We start from the raw sequence: 17,117 nt of genomic DNA on the forward strand, positions 1-17,117 counted from the left end.
TGTGTTTCAATAAATAGAATCTTCTCTGCATTTATTTTTAAGACACATTCTGTTGATTTTTATCAGGTTTGGTAAGGGTGTGAAGAACTAACAACTTCCAAAATACAAGATTGTTCCAAAACAGTCTTCTGACATTTTCCCCTCTAATAAAAATCCTTAAATTCAGATATCTTCTAAGACTTGTCTCTTACTTATTCTGAAACTATTTATCTATGTTTTAATTTCAGCATGCTTTTTTACTATTTGCTTTATCACCTTTTAAATTTCCATTACCCTCATTTAATAATTTAATAATGAAGTGAGAGGAAAATGGGCCTACAAAAAATTTTGATATCCTAAGGAGTTAACTAGTAAACCATGAGAGGAATTTAAAAAATAAAATCTAATTTATTATAAAATTGAGAAATTGTGCTAAATAATCTTTAACTTGTACTAAATGATTTTTAAGATTAATTCAAATTCTGACATTCTATGATTTTATTTTACTTTATTTTTAATTTAAGGTAATGGGAGCAAGTGAAGTGACTTGCCCAAGGTCACACAACTAGGCAATTAATAAGTATCTGAGGCCCAATTTGAACTCAGGTACTCCTGATTTCAGGGCCAGTGTTCTATCCACTGTGCCATCCAACTGCCCCCATTCTATGATTTTAAATAGTAAAATAAGGAGCTCTATGGTTTTAAATAATAAAATAAAGAGCTTTTTAAAAAAGAAATTATATGAATACATAAGTAAGAGCAGACCAAGTAAAGGGACATTCAGCCTGTAACTTCTGATTAATCTAATCAAAGTTTACTAACCCATTGTTACAATGAAGAGACTTGTAAACATTGCCATTCTGCCTGCAGCATTTTGTCATAACCACAACCAATCAATTCCAATAAAAGTAAAAGTTGAAATGGTTCTGGAACAATTCTGCCATAAGGCATTCAGGTATTGCCTAAATGTCTTCATCCATCCTTTGTTTTTTCTTTGAAAAATCAGTCTACCATATATATCAAACATTTTCTCTTTATCTTATATTGATAAATATTGTCATCCAAAAAGAATTATGTATTAAAATGGCAAATACAGATCAGGTTCTATGAAATAATTCTATAAGAATTTCTTGTTACACTAATTCTCATACTTTCTTAATATCTGAATCTAACATAATGAAGTTTTTTCTATTCCTCAAGACATATTGATCCATTTTCTTGCAAGTTAATTTTCACATTTTACAAAGAAAATAAGATGCCAAAATTCAGGTATTTGTTATGAATTCTATATCCAAAGATAAATCATTCTCAGCAGTCTTTAATGCAATCATATAAATGTTAATAGGTTTTCATAAAACATTATAGGATATTACATGTAATAATGCTTAAAGCCAAATACTTGGAACAGAAATATAACATGAAGAAAATGAATAATTCTGCATGTTGGAGAAAAAAATTGTGAAATGTAGAATCAAATCCAGAGGGATATGCTTATGACAAATTATGATGACTTGTTAAGTAAGGAAGAAATAGAAATAAAATTCACTTTGATCAAATACACATCTTTCCTTCTTAGTTATTAAGTCATAAAGAAAGATTAGATAGGATTGAATTTTGATTTATCATAGCATACATTATCATTCTTTAAAAATATCAGAAAAAAATCCAAGTTGAGTTTAATACATATTTTCCAAATTCCTGGAAGTATAATATAAATTAAATTCCATACATGTAGAGTTCTGAAATTTGTCTTGAGAATTGTTATTTGGTCATTTACAGACTAATTAAAAATACAGTAATTTTATTTTAATCTATTAAATGGATTATTATTTCTCATCATAATCTACTAATGATCTACTACTAAATAGTTTCTTGTTAATATTTCATCAAATTATCCACATAGCTATTATGATGTTCAATTCATATTTCCTATCTATACAACAAAATCCATAGAGGCTTCAAGATATTGCAATCTCATAAAATGTTAAGCCTAGCACTTACTGTTATTGTTTCCTACATATCATCCTGCTAAAAAGGAAACATGTCTGATTATGTCATTTAAACACACATGCATGCACACACACACACACACGCACAAACACACAAGAAAACACCTCCAAACAATCTTCCATTCCTTTAACCACATCTAAAAATCTATGAATGTTTGTATAGGACTATTAAATCTCTTCATAAGAAAGGACCAGCTATATAGCCCAGTGGATAGAGTTCCAGACCTGCAGTCAGGAAGACTCACCTTCATGGGCTCAACTCTAGCCCAACACTTTCTAGATTGTAACTCTGTTTACTGTTACTTAAACCTAATTGCCCTCAGTTTCCTCATCTGGTAAAATGAGCTGAAGAGGGAAATAGCATGTCAAGAAAACCCCAAATGGAGACTAAAAGAGTAAGATTTGAGAAAAAGATCACTGAATACATATAAGGCAGATGAAAGATATACTTAAATTTCAAAATACTACAAGAAAGTGCACTGGGCTTGATTTATGAAGTCTTAATGATACTACCAGGTCTGCTAAGAATACATTCATGCATAAAGCATCACAAAACTACCAGTCAGTTCTATTTTGGGGTGTTGCACAAAGGACACCAATATATATATGTATGTATATAGAACATATAATATATAACATATATAAAATATATAGAATATAATATATAATCTGAAACCAATATAGAGTACATATTCCTTTTCCCTAAGAATTTTCAAAGGTTTACAATTCAACAAATTCAGAATATTAAATGAGGAACTGAGGCAATTACCTTGGACAATTGACTTCATTTATCTGGACTTCCAATTCCCCTTCTTTAAAATGAGAGAGTTGAACTAGACATTTTTTAATACCCCTTTTATCTGCAGATATGTGATTCTACTCTTTAATTTAGAGTCTTAGACAGCTGCCTGGGACACTGAGGGCTTAAGTCGTGTGCTCAGGGTCAAAAAGCAATATATGTCAGAGAAAGATTTAACCTATTCTTTATGGAATTAGGCTGACTCTCTTTCCCCTTTTAGTTCTTTCTTCTTCTATTTTCTTTTTCTTCACATTTCTTCTAATAAGATATTACTATATTTACCCAAATTACATCAATAGAGTATTTACTATTCATTCTTAATGAAATAAAGTATTTGATTAATAAATTTGGCATTATCCATGCCAAGAAATGTTGCAACCTTAAAAATAAAAATGACATATATGCTTCCATTATCTCAAAGGGAGTTCAAGCATAATAAATATTACAATGCAAGAAGAATTTTATTTAAAAAATTAGGAAAAAGTATTACCCTGCAGTTAATGAACTCCCTGAAATTTGATAACCAAAAAATCTTTCTTTTATGGGTATAATTCTAAGATAGATGAGATGAGAACAAGTAGAATATAATTCCATTTTTCATTTAGTTTTTACTATAGAAATTTCTGTATATCCTTTCTTAACTGATTTATTTATATTCTTTTAAATTTAATTACACACACATATATTCTTTACTTAAAGGTCATTCTTATTTTTTAAAATACATTATTTTCAGGAGACATATGAATAGCCAATTTCTGCCTCTTTCTATATTTTCTTCATATTGGGCTCATTGAAATAATTTTAAACATTGATCATTAGTCATTTCAAAAAAATATGTAGTACACCAGGAAGGTATTAGTTTTGCTTTTTTAAAAAAACTGAATTCTGCTATATTCCTTCAGATAATAAGGCAGATAATAAGGTTCATTAAAGGTTTTTCTTTTACAGTTGTGCCATATATAATTGATGCCGATTGTTACATTATGATTTTATCATTGTCATGTCATTTTAAAGGATGAAGCATCATAATAAAGGAAAATACTTGCTACATGATATTTCTTTAACTTAAATTAGAGAATAACAGAAATCTTTCCTGCATGCATATTGAAGAAAAGGAATGATGATAAACTGCGAATAATATTTAACTTCAATAAAACCATTAGTTTATAATTTTCTGCACAGTGAATCATTTTTGATAAGTTCTTTTTTTAATCAATCACCAAAGGTTTAAAATGACAGCATGATTGATTAAGGAGATCATGAAGAGCTCCAGAATATTTGAATGATATCCAGCAATATCTGACTTAATAATCAAACTATAGTGTGGAAAGCAGAGAATAATTTTTTAATGTACAAAGCAAATAAAGCTAGACATTCATACTAAGAAGTATTTTCCACAAATAGTAAGCATATTTCCAGCTTCTTTTGTTCTTTCTTCCCTCCCTGCATGATGATATATAGATGATAGTGATTATTTAGGGACAATTATCCAAAGAATTTTCCTAGCTAATTTAATACAAATTAAAATTAAATATGGGGCAATTTAGGTGGCCCAGCATGGACTTGAAATCAGATAGACCCATTTTCCTGAGTTCAAATCCAGCCTCAGATACTTACACGGGCATGCAACCTAACCCCATTTACCTCAGATCCCTCCTCTGTAAAATGACTTAGAGAAAAAAATGTTAAACCTCTCCAGTATCTTTGTAAAGAAATAGCATATGGGGATATGAAAAGTCAGAAATGACAGAAATTATTTAACTAAAATAAAAATTAAATATATCAGAGCCCAACTTATATTTATATACTCACTTGGATTACTCTTTGAGTCTATGTTTATCAGCTAGTTCTGAAATAAAACATTATTGATGAAAAAAAGTGTTTGTTTCCATGCCATAACCTGGCATTTTCCCCAACAGGGATCAATGGTAGGGCATTTTAATATTTTTGGAAAAGTTCAAGCTTCTGTCCTATTGAGGGTAAAATTCAGAATGATCCTATCAATACTGAAAAGACCTAAACTTAGGAATCAATAATAACTTTTACTATTCCCAGGTTGTCTTGTCATAATGGCAGAGAGCTTTATAATGAAATTCATATATATATATATATATGTATATATATATATATATATGTAGAGAAAGAGAGAGTGGGAGAGAGAGAAAGAGAGAGAGAGAGAGAGAGAGAGAGAGAGAGAGAGAGAGAGAGAGAGAGAGAGAGAGAGATTCAAATTCATTCTTAGTGACCCATAAAATTTACAGTAGAATCATGGGACTACAGTATTATAGAAGGAGGGGGGGAAATCTCACTCAGGATAAAATAGAAGTGCAGCAGTTAGGAAAAAAATGCCTGTTTTACCTCTACTAAAATTCTCTTTAGATGCCTTAGGAAGTAACCCTGTGTCTTCAGGAAAATTAACCACCAGAGCACAAGCTCTCTTTGGTTCATTAAATCTGGAAGACCATGAGCATATGATAACTAATTCTGTGTGTATCATCCAAGGACCAAAAAAGGATGTTAGGTATTGCATGCTATAAATTTGCACAGAATTCTAGTATTCCTTAGGATCTACTTCAGGCCTTTCTTTTTAAATGTGCCATTAATAAAGAAAATGTTTGCAAATAGAAGATAATGAAAAATTTCAGTCTAAATTAACATGTGAGGGAGAGATTGAAACCTCTCCCAGTCCAATAAAATTAGAAATCATTCAATTATTGAAGCATCATACCAGTTACATTTTTAAATTTACTTGATATTTTTCATTCAGTTTTTATAGTATGATGTAGAACACTATAACTGATATATGTTTTTCAATTGAAGTAAAATCTTTTTATGAATTTTTTTATTTTCATATTCTCTGAAATCATTTGAAATTTTCTCATTCAATTTTGAGAATGAATCCTCCCTAGAATTTCAAACTTACATGGACACTCTTTATATCCATGATTGACATCATGTGCCTCTCTTTAAGAATATGTTAGTATACACACCTATGTTAGCATCTGTACACATATATAACTACATATAAAACAGTTTATCACCTGTTGATATGCACAGTCCTTATTTCTTCATGAACAATAATCCTGAAAATGAACTACTCTACTTATTAAGAAGTAAAGCACATTGATCACCTTTGTCCAATATTAATTATGACCTACTTTATAAATCAAAAGTAAAACTAAAGTCTTTTGATTATTAATCTCTGTACCTTGAAATATTCTATTCTTAAAAGAATCTTATAAAAATCAAAAGCCCATCCTGGTAATCTCTAGATCATGGTTTAATCCATAGTTATTCAGTGCTATTTGATATCCTCTAACCTTTAATTTAATAGAAAAATTCTGTCACAATACAGTCATCTTTGTCCACCTCTGCAGGTAACTTTCCCTTTGGGTCATGGAATGCCAAGAAGTATAACAGACAGGTACATTCCATTTTGTTGCCCTGGGATTATACAAAAGACAGCTTTTTTACTAGCTTGAGGCAAGGGGTGTGGGTATACATTCTCTCTTGAAAATTGTTTGACAGCAGAAGCTAGTTATAATGATAAGCAGGGAGGAGGACTCCTGCTGTTCTCTAGTAAAATATTGTTTTTTAAAAAAATCCTTCACTGACAGGGATTCAGAAAGAAATTACTTATACATATATCTTTTTGCGCATGACTACCTCATAATGTTTATAATTCAAGGGATGGTCAGCCTCAAATCTCATAATTTAATGGCAAATGTTTCATTAGGGAATAAGTTCAACCCTTTTTTGCATATATTAAAAACTAATCCAAAGATATTGTGTGACATGACCAAGCCCATATAGCTGGACAGTGGCAAAGCAGAATTTGATACTAGAATCATTTATTTTCATTCTCATGTTTTCTCTAGTAGACTACACTACTTTGGTTAGACTATATCATTTCACTCTTCTTCCCTACTGGAGTATTAATATGTAAGGAAGTATCAATTCTCTAAAGTTTAGTAAGAATCATTTTCTCTGCTCTCAGGGGTATCTAAGAGTAATTAAAAAAAACCCCATAAATTGGGTATTTTGATGCCCATGTGGGAAGAAAATCTCATTTTTGTTTATGAATCTGTCTAGAGGATATAGTGAAAATAGATACATAGTAGATACATCAAGAATTTAATTGATGAATTTGTTTGCCACATAAAGAATTTAAGATGTCTACAAAAGTCACCTGAAGTTTTAGCAAAGGTACTTGCCAGAGAGGTATATCTGTTCTTCCTATTTCTTCTCAGTGATTGGAAGAAATGGCATATTTCAATAGTCCAGGCAATGGACCAGGACAACTAAAGAAGTTGTGAAAACAGAAAAATGTAAATGAGAAATGTTGTGAAGATAAGAGTGACAAGACTGGGTAAAGGATTAAATATGTGGAATCAGTGAGAATTAAAGTAGGGAGAAAGAGAATACATATTTAAGCAGAAACTATTATGTTCCTGGCATTGTGCTAACTACTTTATAATTATTTTCTCATTTGATCCTCAAAGCAATTCTACTGGGTAGGTGTTGTCATTATCCCCAATTTACAGTTGAGTAAACTGAGGTACAGGTAAAGTCAAATATGGCACCAAAGTTGTCAACCTAAGTGATGGGGGTATGGATTTTCCCTTAACCATGACAAAAAAGTTGGAAATAGGGGAAAGTTCTGTAAGAAAAAAAATTATTTCTACTTTTGATATGTTAGGGTTTGTGATGCTTACAGAATAATCAATTTGAGATGTCTCAAAGGTAGTCACTAGGGTCTGATATGTAAAACTGGGAATTATTTTTATAGAGATGATGATTAAATTCTTGGGTGATAATGAAATCAAGTGAGAAAGGATAGAGGAAGGAAAGGGCCAGGTGAGAATATTGGTTTATTTAAATTCAACTAGGGTACAGGAGTGGGCAGGGCCAAGATAGCAGAGTAAAAGACAGGAACTCAGATCTCTTCCAAACCCCTCCAAATACCTTTAAATAATGAACCCACAAAAACATGGAGTGGCATACTTTTTCAGTCCAAGATAACCTAGGATGTCTTCAGGAAAGATGTTTTACAGAGGGTGAGAGAGCAGTGAAGTCCAGTACAGACCCTACCAGCACAGATTGGACCCCAGAAGCAAGTCTTGAGGCAAGTGTATGTAGGCTATAAATGAGGGTATCCAGATTTCAATCCACAGACCCCCAAAAAGCTCACAGAAAAAATGTTACTTAAGTGTGAGAGTGGAACACATACTAGCACAGGCTGTGCTAGATCAGACCCAGGCCCATCTAATCAGGATCAGATCTTGGGAGCCACTGAATATGTAACTACAGCAGCTACTTTCAGAACTCTCAGACTGCAGATTTTGAGCAGGTAGAAGAAAGAGTCAGAAGGAGATTTAGTGGGTCTTCTTCCTAGCACTGAGGAAGGCCTCTGTTGCTTTGCCCATACTTGGATCCAAGATGGCAATCCCAGAGCAAGGAGAAATAATTGCATACCAGAGCTATGGTCACAGAGGGAGCAGGGCATCCTCACAGTTCGACGGTAGAAAAATAAAGGTTTTGGTTATTCATAAACCAGAGCACAAGCCAGGAGACTAGTAAACACACTTCTTAGTCATATCACCTTAAAAGAACTAATAACTTGAAGATCCCTAGAAGTATCTTTGAAAATAGCTGGACAAAACCCCTAAAGCCTGAGAAATGAGCCCCCCACCATGGAAACAGAGCCATACTTTATTTATTTTTTTTGCAAGGCAATGGGGTTAAGTGACTTGCCCAGGGTCATACAGCTAGGAAATTATTGTCTGAGGCAGATTTGAACTCAGGTATTCCTGACTCCAGGGCAGGTGCTCTATCCACTGTGCCACATAGCCACCCTATCCACTGCACCACCTAGCTACCCATTTTATTTTTTATTTAAGGCACTGGGGTTAGGAATGACTTGCCCAAGGTCACACAGCTAGGCAATTATTAGGTGTCTGAGGCTGTATTTGAACTCAGGTTCTCCTGACTGCAGAGATGGTGGTGGTCTGTCCACTGCACCACCCAGCTGCCCCCTTATACTTTAACAAAGAATTAAAATCAAGTAATAGGTTGGGAAAATGAGCAAACAACTGAAAAACTCTTACTAAAGAAAGTTACTATATTGACAAGAAAGATAACAGACTCAACAGTAGATAACAAAGTCACAGTTCCAACATCTAATGCCTCCAAGAAAAATATGAACTGGTCTCAAGCCATAGAAAATCTTGATTTTGAAAATCAAGAAAGATAAAGGAAAAAAATATGAGAAGAGAATGAGAGTAATACAAGAAAATCACAATACCCCCTCCAAAAAAATCAATAGCTTGATAAAGGAGACACAAAAAAATACTGAAGAAAATAACACCTTAAAAAACTGACTAGGTCAAATGGTAAAAGAAATTGAAAAAGGAACTGAGGAGAAGAATACCTAAAAAGTAGATTGACCAAATGGAAAAGATGATAAAGAAGCTCAGTGAAGAAAATAATTCCTTAAAATTTTGAATTGAATACATAGAAACCAATGACTTTGAGAAATCAAGAAGCAACGAAAAAAATCAAGATAACAAATTAAAAGAATGAAAAAATTGTAAATAACGAGAAATATCTCCTAGTAAAACAATGACTTGTAAAATAGATCCAGAAGAGCAAAGTTTTTTTTAAAAAATTACCTGAAAGACATGATTAAAAAAAGAACCTAGACATCTTCTTTCAAGTAATTATCAATTAAAGTTGATTTGCTAGTCTAGAACCAGAGGGTAAATAGAGATTGAAAGAATTCACCAATCATCTCCAGAGGGAGATTCAAAATAAAAATATTATAGTCAATTTCCAGAGCTCCCAGTCAAGAAAAATTTAATGTAAGAGATCATAGCAAAGAAAAATGATGTATGATCTCCAAAGGCACAGTTAAGATAACATAAGATTTAGCAGCTTCTTCATTAAAGGATTGGAGGATTTGGAATATGCTATTCTGGAGGGTAAAAAAGGCTTGAGGTTACAAACAAGGAAAAAACCATCTAGCAAAATATGGGCATTCAATGAAATAAGGAAGTTTCAAACTTTCCTGATGGAAAGACCAGAAATAAAGACAAAATTTGACTTTACAATACAAGATTCTAGAGAAGTATAAAAAGTTAAACAGAAAAGGGAATCCACCAGTGACTTAATAAGATTAGACTGCTTTCATTCCTAAATGGGATAATGATACTGCTAAATGACAAGAATTTTCTCATTATTAAAGTAGTTAGAAGAAGTATACACACACACATATGTGTATGTATGTATGTATGTATGTATATTTACAGAGAAAAGGGGGAGGGGAGAGAGAGAGCAAGCATGGGAGTGAGTTGAAAAGGAAGAGATGAAAATGGAATAAAATGGGGGTGCAGAATAGAGGAAAATATTGAAAGTAATACTAACTGAAAAATTCTGAAGCGTTTCTTCTTACAAAGCCCTCATTTCTGAAAAATATAAAAACTGAGTCCAATATGAGCAAGTGCCATATGAAGTAAACATGTGAAAAGATCTTGAATTCCCTGTTAATTGGAGAAATACAAATTGGAGTAGTTCTAAGCTACTATCTCATTTCTATCAGATTTGCTAATAGGATAGAATAAGGTATTGGAGGGGAGGTGGGAAAATGAAAAATGAATGCATCACTGCTGAAGTTGTGAACTTATTTAACCCATCTGTAGAATAATAGCTCTGTGGAATTATTCCCAAAGGGCTCTAAAATCAATCATATTCTTTGACATAGCAGTGCAATTACTAGATCTGTATCCAAAAAAGAGATAAAACACAAACAGAACAAAAAGAAAAAGTGTCTATATACACAAAAATAGTTATAGTAAGTCTTTTCTTGTGGCAAAGAGCTGGAAATTAAGCAGATGCACATCATTTGAGAAATGGCTGAATAAAATTTGTCATGATTCTATGATGGACTACTGTTATGTTATGGGGAAATAATGATCAGGATACTCTTAGAAAAACCTGGAAAGACTTCATGAGCTAATGCAAAAAGATATATACTTTGTATAATGTAACAGCAATATTGTGAGATGATCAATTGTGAATGATTTAACTATCCTCCCCAATACAAGGATTCAACACAACTCTTAAGGAATTAAGATGAAAAATTCTGCCCATCCCCAGAAAAAGAATTGATGGTGTCTGTATAGAGATTGAAACATTTTTTTACTTTATTTTTTGGAGGGTTTTGATTTATAATTTTTTTCTCAAATGACTATTATGCATGACTACGCACTGAATTGGTTTCCTTTTCAATTGTGGGGTATTTGGGATGGAGGAAGAGAATTTGGAACTAAATGAATGTTAATTGTTTTTACATAGAATTGAAGGAAAATAAAATACTAAAAAAACAAAATAAAATAAAATAATACAAATATTCCATTCCAAATCCACACTATCCTATGTCAGTTGGATCTTCACAACAACAAATATAATTTTTTGCATGATACTTACTGACTCATACTCTCCATACATAGCACATTGAAACAACTCCCTTGATCTCCAGTCTCTAGCTGTTTCTTTCCCACTTCATTCTTATGAGTCAAACTTCTTCTCTATGAGAATGAATAGGGAAGAAGATTTGTTTGTCTATCTCTGTGTGTGTGTGTGTGTGTGTGTGTGTGTATGTGTGTCTGTGTGTCTGTGTGTGCATATGCATTTCTACTTTCAAACTCTCTTTGGAGCTTCAGATGCATATCTTTAACTTCCTAGGTGTTTTATAACCAAATTTATCTTCTTCAAACTCCTTCAGTTCCCCAGCATGCCCCCTTTCCTTAAATGTATACTTTCTCTTAATGGTCATAACGTTAATCCTGCAGGATCCCAGGCTCTATTCTGTCTCTTCACCATATCCATCCAAAGAGTTATTTGGTCTTTTAAATTTCTCTTTCTTCCATTGCTTGTAAATTTGTTTTCTTTGCTCTCACCACAATCAATCTCATTCAGGTCAAAATAGTGGTAAAGATGTTAAATTTGTCTTCTTATTTTTAAGCTCTCCTTTCCCCAATCCTTAGGTCAAACAGGTATCTGATTAATATTTCTAAGATATGATTCATGACATATCTAATTCAGAATATTCAGTGTAACCTTGTGTAACATCAGAAAAACATTCAAAGATCTCTGAAACTCCATATTTATTCCCTACTGTTTCACTTTATTTAGTCTATTTCATTAGTCAAACTGGATTACATTTTTTGACCCATATTCTTTCCCTGTTTGCTCTCATTTCTTTGACTTTTCATATAGTACCTGGATTAGGCTTTCCCTCACTCACATCTTTGCTTTGAACCCCCTTCCTTGTTTCAAGATACAACTAAAGGACCAAAAAAGATGTTCTTTTCTCCAGTATATTTTCTTCCAATTCCACTCATTGGATTTGTTTTAATGTATACTTGGAGCTCTCCTTTGCATTAATCTTACTCTTATATGCATAAGATTTATTTGATATTTCTTTGTCTCTCTTCACTTTAGACTTTTTTGATACATCTTAGTGATACTACAGATAGGATGTGTAGCTAGGGCATACTAGATACTCGACGTTTATTTTGGGGCAACTAGGTGATTCAGTGGATAGAGCAGTGACCCTGGAGTCAGGAGGATCTGAGTTCAAATGTAACCTCAAACAATAATTTCATAGCTGTGTGACCTTACACACACCTTGGACTTAACCTTTGCAAGAAAACAAAAACAAAAACAAAAAAAAAAAACAAACCCAAAATAAATGTTTATTTCTCTTGCATTGTTTGTAATTACTTGCATATAGTAGGCATTTAATAGATGTTTCTTGGGTTAATTGGTCACAAATGTAAATAATGGAGCAAACAATATCTGCATCCTTCACTATACATAATGACAGAAACAAAAAGCCCAACAGTGATATAAAGTAAGTAATAGATTTATTTTGTTAGGAATTATCTTTAGAAATGACTGCTCTATAAACAGTAGAAATTATTATTAAATTATTATAAAAATGTGGAGAGATATAACAAGCAAAGAATACAACCAATAAAAAATTGAATTAATTATGGATACCTAACTATAGTTTATTCTAATTTTAAACAATAAGAATCAAGAAATAAAAGGGAAAAAATAAAGCTTCCTTAGTAAACCTGACCTAAAATTATATATTCTATGATTTCCTCTGAAATTATTCCAATGTCATAAATAAGCAGCATTTTCCATTCACTAAATTAGTTTAAAAATTATATTCTAATGCAATGTACTTAGCTTTGATAACACTCTAAAAATAAAGAGAAAAATAATTAGGACCATAAGGAATATATGAGTATTTTGCTCATTCTGAGCTGAATAAATACTATTTTGTAGGCTATTTTCTACATTGCAAAATTATTGTTTTTGGCACACCATTAGTCCATAAAAATTTGAAGTTTTGTTGATAGAGAAGTGATAAATTTCTTTCCAAAATAAAACAAAATAGTTTATAAGTTATAGCTAGAAGTGGAATTTTAAAAAGCACTCATTCTACCCCCCCACAAAAATATACAATATGAAGTTGATAGCTATTAAAGTCACTTTTTTAAAACTGATTACCCAATCAGTAGTGGGATGAAAGACTGACCTTGGATTTTGGTGGGGCTCGGATGAACCATTTACAGTCAACTGCCTCAGTGGCAGATGCTTTTCCTTCCTTCATTATTTGTACAGATTCCACAATTCCTTCAGGTCCGCCCATTTCAAACTCACACACTGAATAACAAAATACCAAAAAAAAAGGAAAAAGGGGAGCTTCAATAACAACCCAGAATTATTTTCTAAATCAATAATCAAAAACTTGGACTATTATAAAAGATTTATTATACCAACCTGGTAATGGTTTCAAAACTCCAAGGTCCTTAAAGTCAGGATCTTAAAAATTAAGGAAAAAAAGCTCAATTAGTTCTATTTTGTATATTTTACTGAAAGTAATATACATATATATATATATATATATGTATTCTATCCAATAATTCAAGAAACTGTCTGAAAGAATCACTATATCTTTGTATATCAAATAACCATAACAAAGGAAATTTTATAATTTAATTTGTATCTGATTTATGTTAAAATTTAAAAAATTACATGCCTCTTATTTCTTCCTTAATTTAGAAGACTGATAAAAATATGGTTTCTGAAGTACCAGTCTTCCTCCCCAACTATAAATTCTTCCTCTTGCACCTCAGTTACATGAGACACTCATTTTATCTTTACCTACATCATTTTACTTTTTAGAATTACATCTGAAAACAAAACAATCTTTCTTTTGAATAATCCAATTATTAGTAACAGTCTTAAGCATAAGGTTTATATTTCCACATACAAAAAGTAAGCAATTTGTCATTGTTGAATCTCTTGTAGTCAGTCTTTGATGCTTAGATTATATTTCTCTTAAATCGGATATATCAAATTTTCTGTTAAGTTCAAGCCTTTCTGTGGCAAAATTTAGAAGTCTAATTGACCACTGAATTTCCATTTCTTTTGTTGTTGCTGTTGTTTTGGGGGTTATGCTTAAATTTGGGGAGTTTGTTATTTTTAGCCACAACCCCAGACCTTCAATAGATAGTATTCGATAAATCATGATCTTATAGTATAGTTGCTATTGGTTTTGTGTAAATCTCATTGTGCTTTTGCCATATTTGAATTGTTTTTATCTTGTTGTGTATTATAGTTTTTTTCTAAACCTGGAGTTTCTGGATTTCACTATGATATTCCTCTGGGTTTTCCTCCTAGATGCTCTTTCAGGTGGAGATTGGTGGGTTTTTAAAAAAAAAATTTCAACCTTCCCCTCTTGTTTTAACAATAGAGGCCAATTTTCTTTCATCATGTATTGTATTCTATTAAGATTCTTTTTTATTGTAGCTTTTAGGTAGTCTAATTATTCTTATATTTTCTTTTCTTTTCTTTTCTTTTTTTGTTTTTGCCAGGTAATGGGGTTAAAGTGACTTGCCCAAGGTCACACAGCTAAGTATTTATTAAGTACCTGAGACTGGATTTGGACTCAGGTCCTGCTGATTCCAGGGACAGTGTTCTATCCACTGTGCCATCTAGCTGTCCCTATTGTTATGTTTTCTTGATCATTTGTTTTTCTTATGAGATGTTTCACATTCTCTTCTATCTTTCAATCTTTGTATTTTGTTTTATTATTCCTTGGTTTCTTATAAATTTACTTACTCCCCCTTTCCCAGATCTAATTTTCAAGGATTTATAGTCTTCCTTAAGATTCTGGATTTCTTTTTCCAGTTGATCGACTATTTTTCATTATTTTCTTTTTGTTGGATGGCTATTATTTTGAAAAATTTTCCCCCTAATATCTCTTATTTGATTTTTAAAGACTTTTTAAAATTCTTCTATGAACTCTTTTTGAGCAGATAACCATTTAACATTACTCCTTGGGTAGGTGAGGTCTTTTGTTTGTTTCATTATCCTCTGAAGATGAACCCTGCTCTTCCCTATTCCAGTACTAACTGCCTATCATTGGATTCTTTCTCCTTTGCTAGCTTATTTCTTTTTAATTTTTAGCAGTTTGTTATGTTATTCACCTCTACTCCTGGGGTATACAGGATGGTGTCTTTGGCCTCAGGTCCTTTAACTTTTTATCTTTTGAACTCCATATGCCATTCTCCTCTAAGCCATATCTAGGGTACCTCAGCACTCTATGCTGGAAATGCTCTTATTCCATGAGTATCCTCAACTGGTTATAGCTTTCAATTCTCCCTTCTGGCCTGGAATGGAGATGAAGAATTCAGTTCTCTTGTAAGGACTCACAACCAGCAGTACCCCTGTACCACTATGTCTGTTGTTTTTTTTTTTTTTTTTTGGTAAGGCAAAGAGTTAAAGTGACTTGCTCAAGGTCACACAGGTAGGTAATTATTAAATGTCTGAGGTCAAATTTGAACTCAGGTCCTCCTGACTCCAGGGCTGGTGCTCTATCCACTGTACCACCTACATGCCCCACATGGCTTCTGCTCTTACAAGGCATTGTCTACTGGTTCCTTCTTGTCTGTAACTATCTGGGCAGCACAGCTGGACCTGCTATTCCTTACCAATAGAACTTCCCTCATTTTTCCCATGCATAGATAGATGCCAACTCTCTACTCTATCCTAGAGATGAAAATTCCTGTGATTGAAGATGGGTCTACTTCCCAACTCTCTTGCCCTCAGGGCTTACAGCTTACTCTTTAGATTGAATTAGCCTGAAAGAGTTTACTCTTCATTCAGTTGAACCTACTTTCCTACATCTTTCTTAGGATCTTCAAATCTCAGAAGGAACATTTTTCTGCCTCCAGTCTTGTTTCTTTTTTGCTGCTCCAACTCCACCCTGAGTCACTTTTTTGTCTTGTTTGTGGAGAAAATCTTGAGAGTTTAGAATTTTTTTACCTGCTCTTGTCATCCTCCCAAAATCTCCATTACATAATACTTACAAAGTGAATAGTATAGTGCTTACTCCACAGTAGATGCTTAATAAATGATTTTTTCCTTTCTTCTACTAATTGCAAAACATTGTAGTGTATTCCACTTTTGAAAATGACTTGCAACATTTATCTGTTTCATTAGATAATTATGTTATTTTTCATTCTGTTCAATTTATGTAGATGCATTCATAGTTACCTATAAAACAATGTACACTAAATTTTACTAATTTTTTCCCTAACCTACTCATGGAAGTTATTTGCTTCTTTTTGGTTATGAAGATAGATTTACAAATGATTTTTGTGGAATGTAGCTAATATATTTTAATAACTTATATAAGACAGTTTAGAGAGAAATGACAACTTAGGAAACTGGATATAGATTTTCTCTGTAGTAATGGTAAGAACATTGCTGGTTAATAATAAAAAAATTGAGAAAGAGAGAAAATAAATCAAATTAAGACAATGCCATTTAGAAGAAGTCTTAATATGAAGGATATAAGTAAAAGTGCAAGCAGAATTATAAATAAAGATAATTATTTTCAGTACCAAGAGAATCATCAAAAATGTCAGAGTAGATGAGAAAGAAAAGTAGCTCTCTCAGCTATAGCAACCCCTCTCTTCTTCACCTCCCCATCTCTTTCTCTTGACTCTCTTCCTTTTAGTTCTCACAAATATCATTCAAAAATAAAAAAAAAAACAATTTTCAACATGTTATCCTTTGTATGTAAAAATGATGCTACCTTCACCTTTGCCATTTTTTTAGATAATGGGGATGAGTTTTAATTCCTCCAATTATACTTTTTTCTAAATCTCATTCCAACAAAAATATAAATATGTAGAAGATAGCAGAATTTATAGCTAAGATATTTTCTTCTTGACTCAATTTTTATC

General features: G+C 32.2%; 1 protein-coding gene across 1 annotated transcript in view; it reads right to left on the minus strand.

The window, feature by feature from the left end:
* NETO1 (neuropilin and tolloid like 1) overlaps positions 1 to 17,117 on the minus strand; it is a 263,184-nt gene that overhangs the window by 130,119 nt on the left and 115,948 nt on the right. Inside the window, exons 5-6 of the mRNA XM_074200098.1 lie at positions 13,642 to 13,683; positions 13,397 to 13,524 (exon numbers count right to left, since the gene is read on the minus strand). Of these exons, the coding sequence (XP_074056199.1) occupies positions 13,397 to 13,524; positions 13,642 to 13,683 (170 nt within the window). The remainder of the gene's footprint in view (positions 1 to 13,396; positions 13,525 to 13,641; positions 13,684 to 17,117) is intronic.

This window comes from Macrotis lagotis, chromosome X, assembly GCF_037893015.1.
Source record: "Macrotis lagotis isolate mMagLag1 chromosome X, bilby.v1.9.chrom.fasta, whole genome shotgun sequence".
NCBI lineage: Eukaryota > Metazoa > Chordata > Mammalia > Peramelemorphia > Peramelidae > Macrotis > Macrotis lagotis.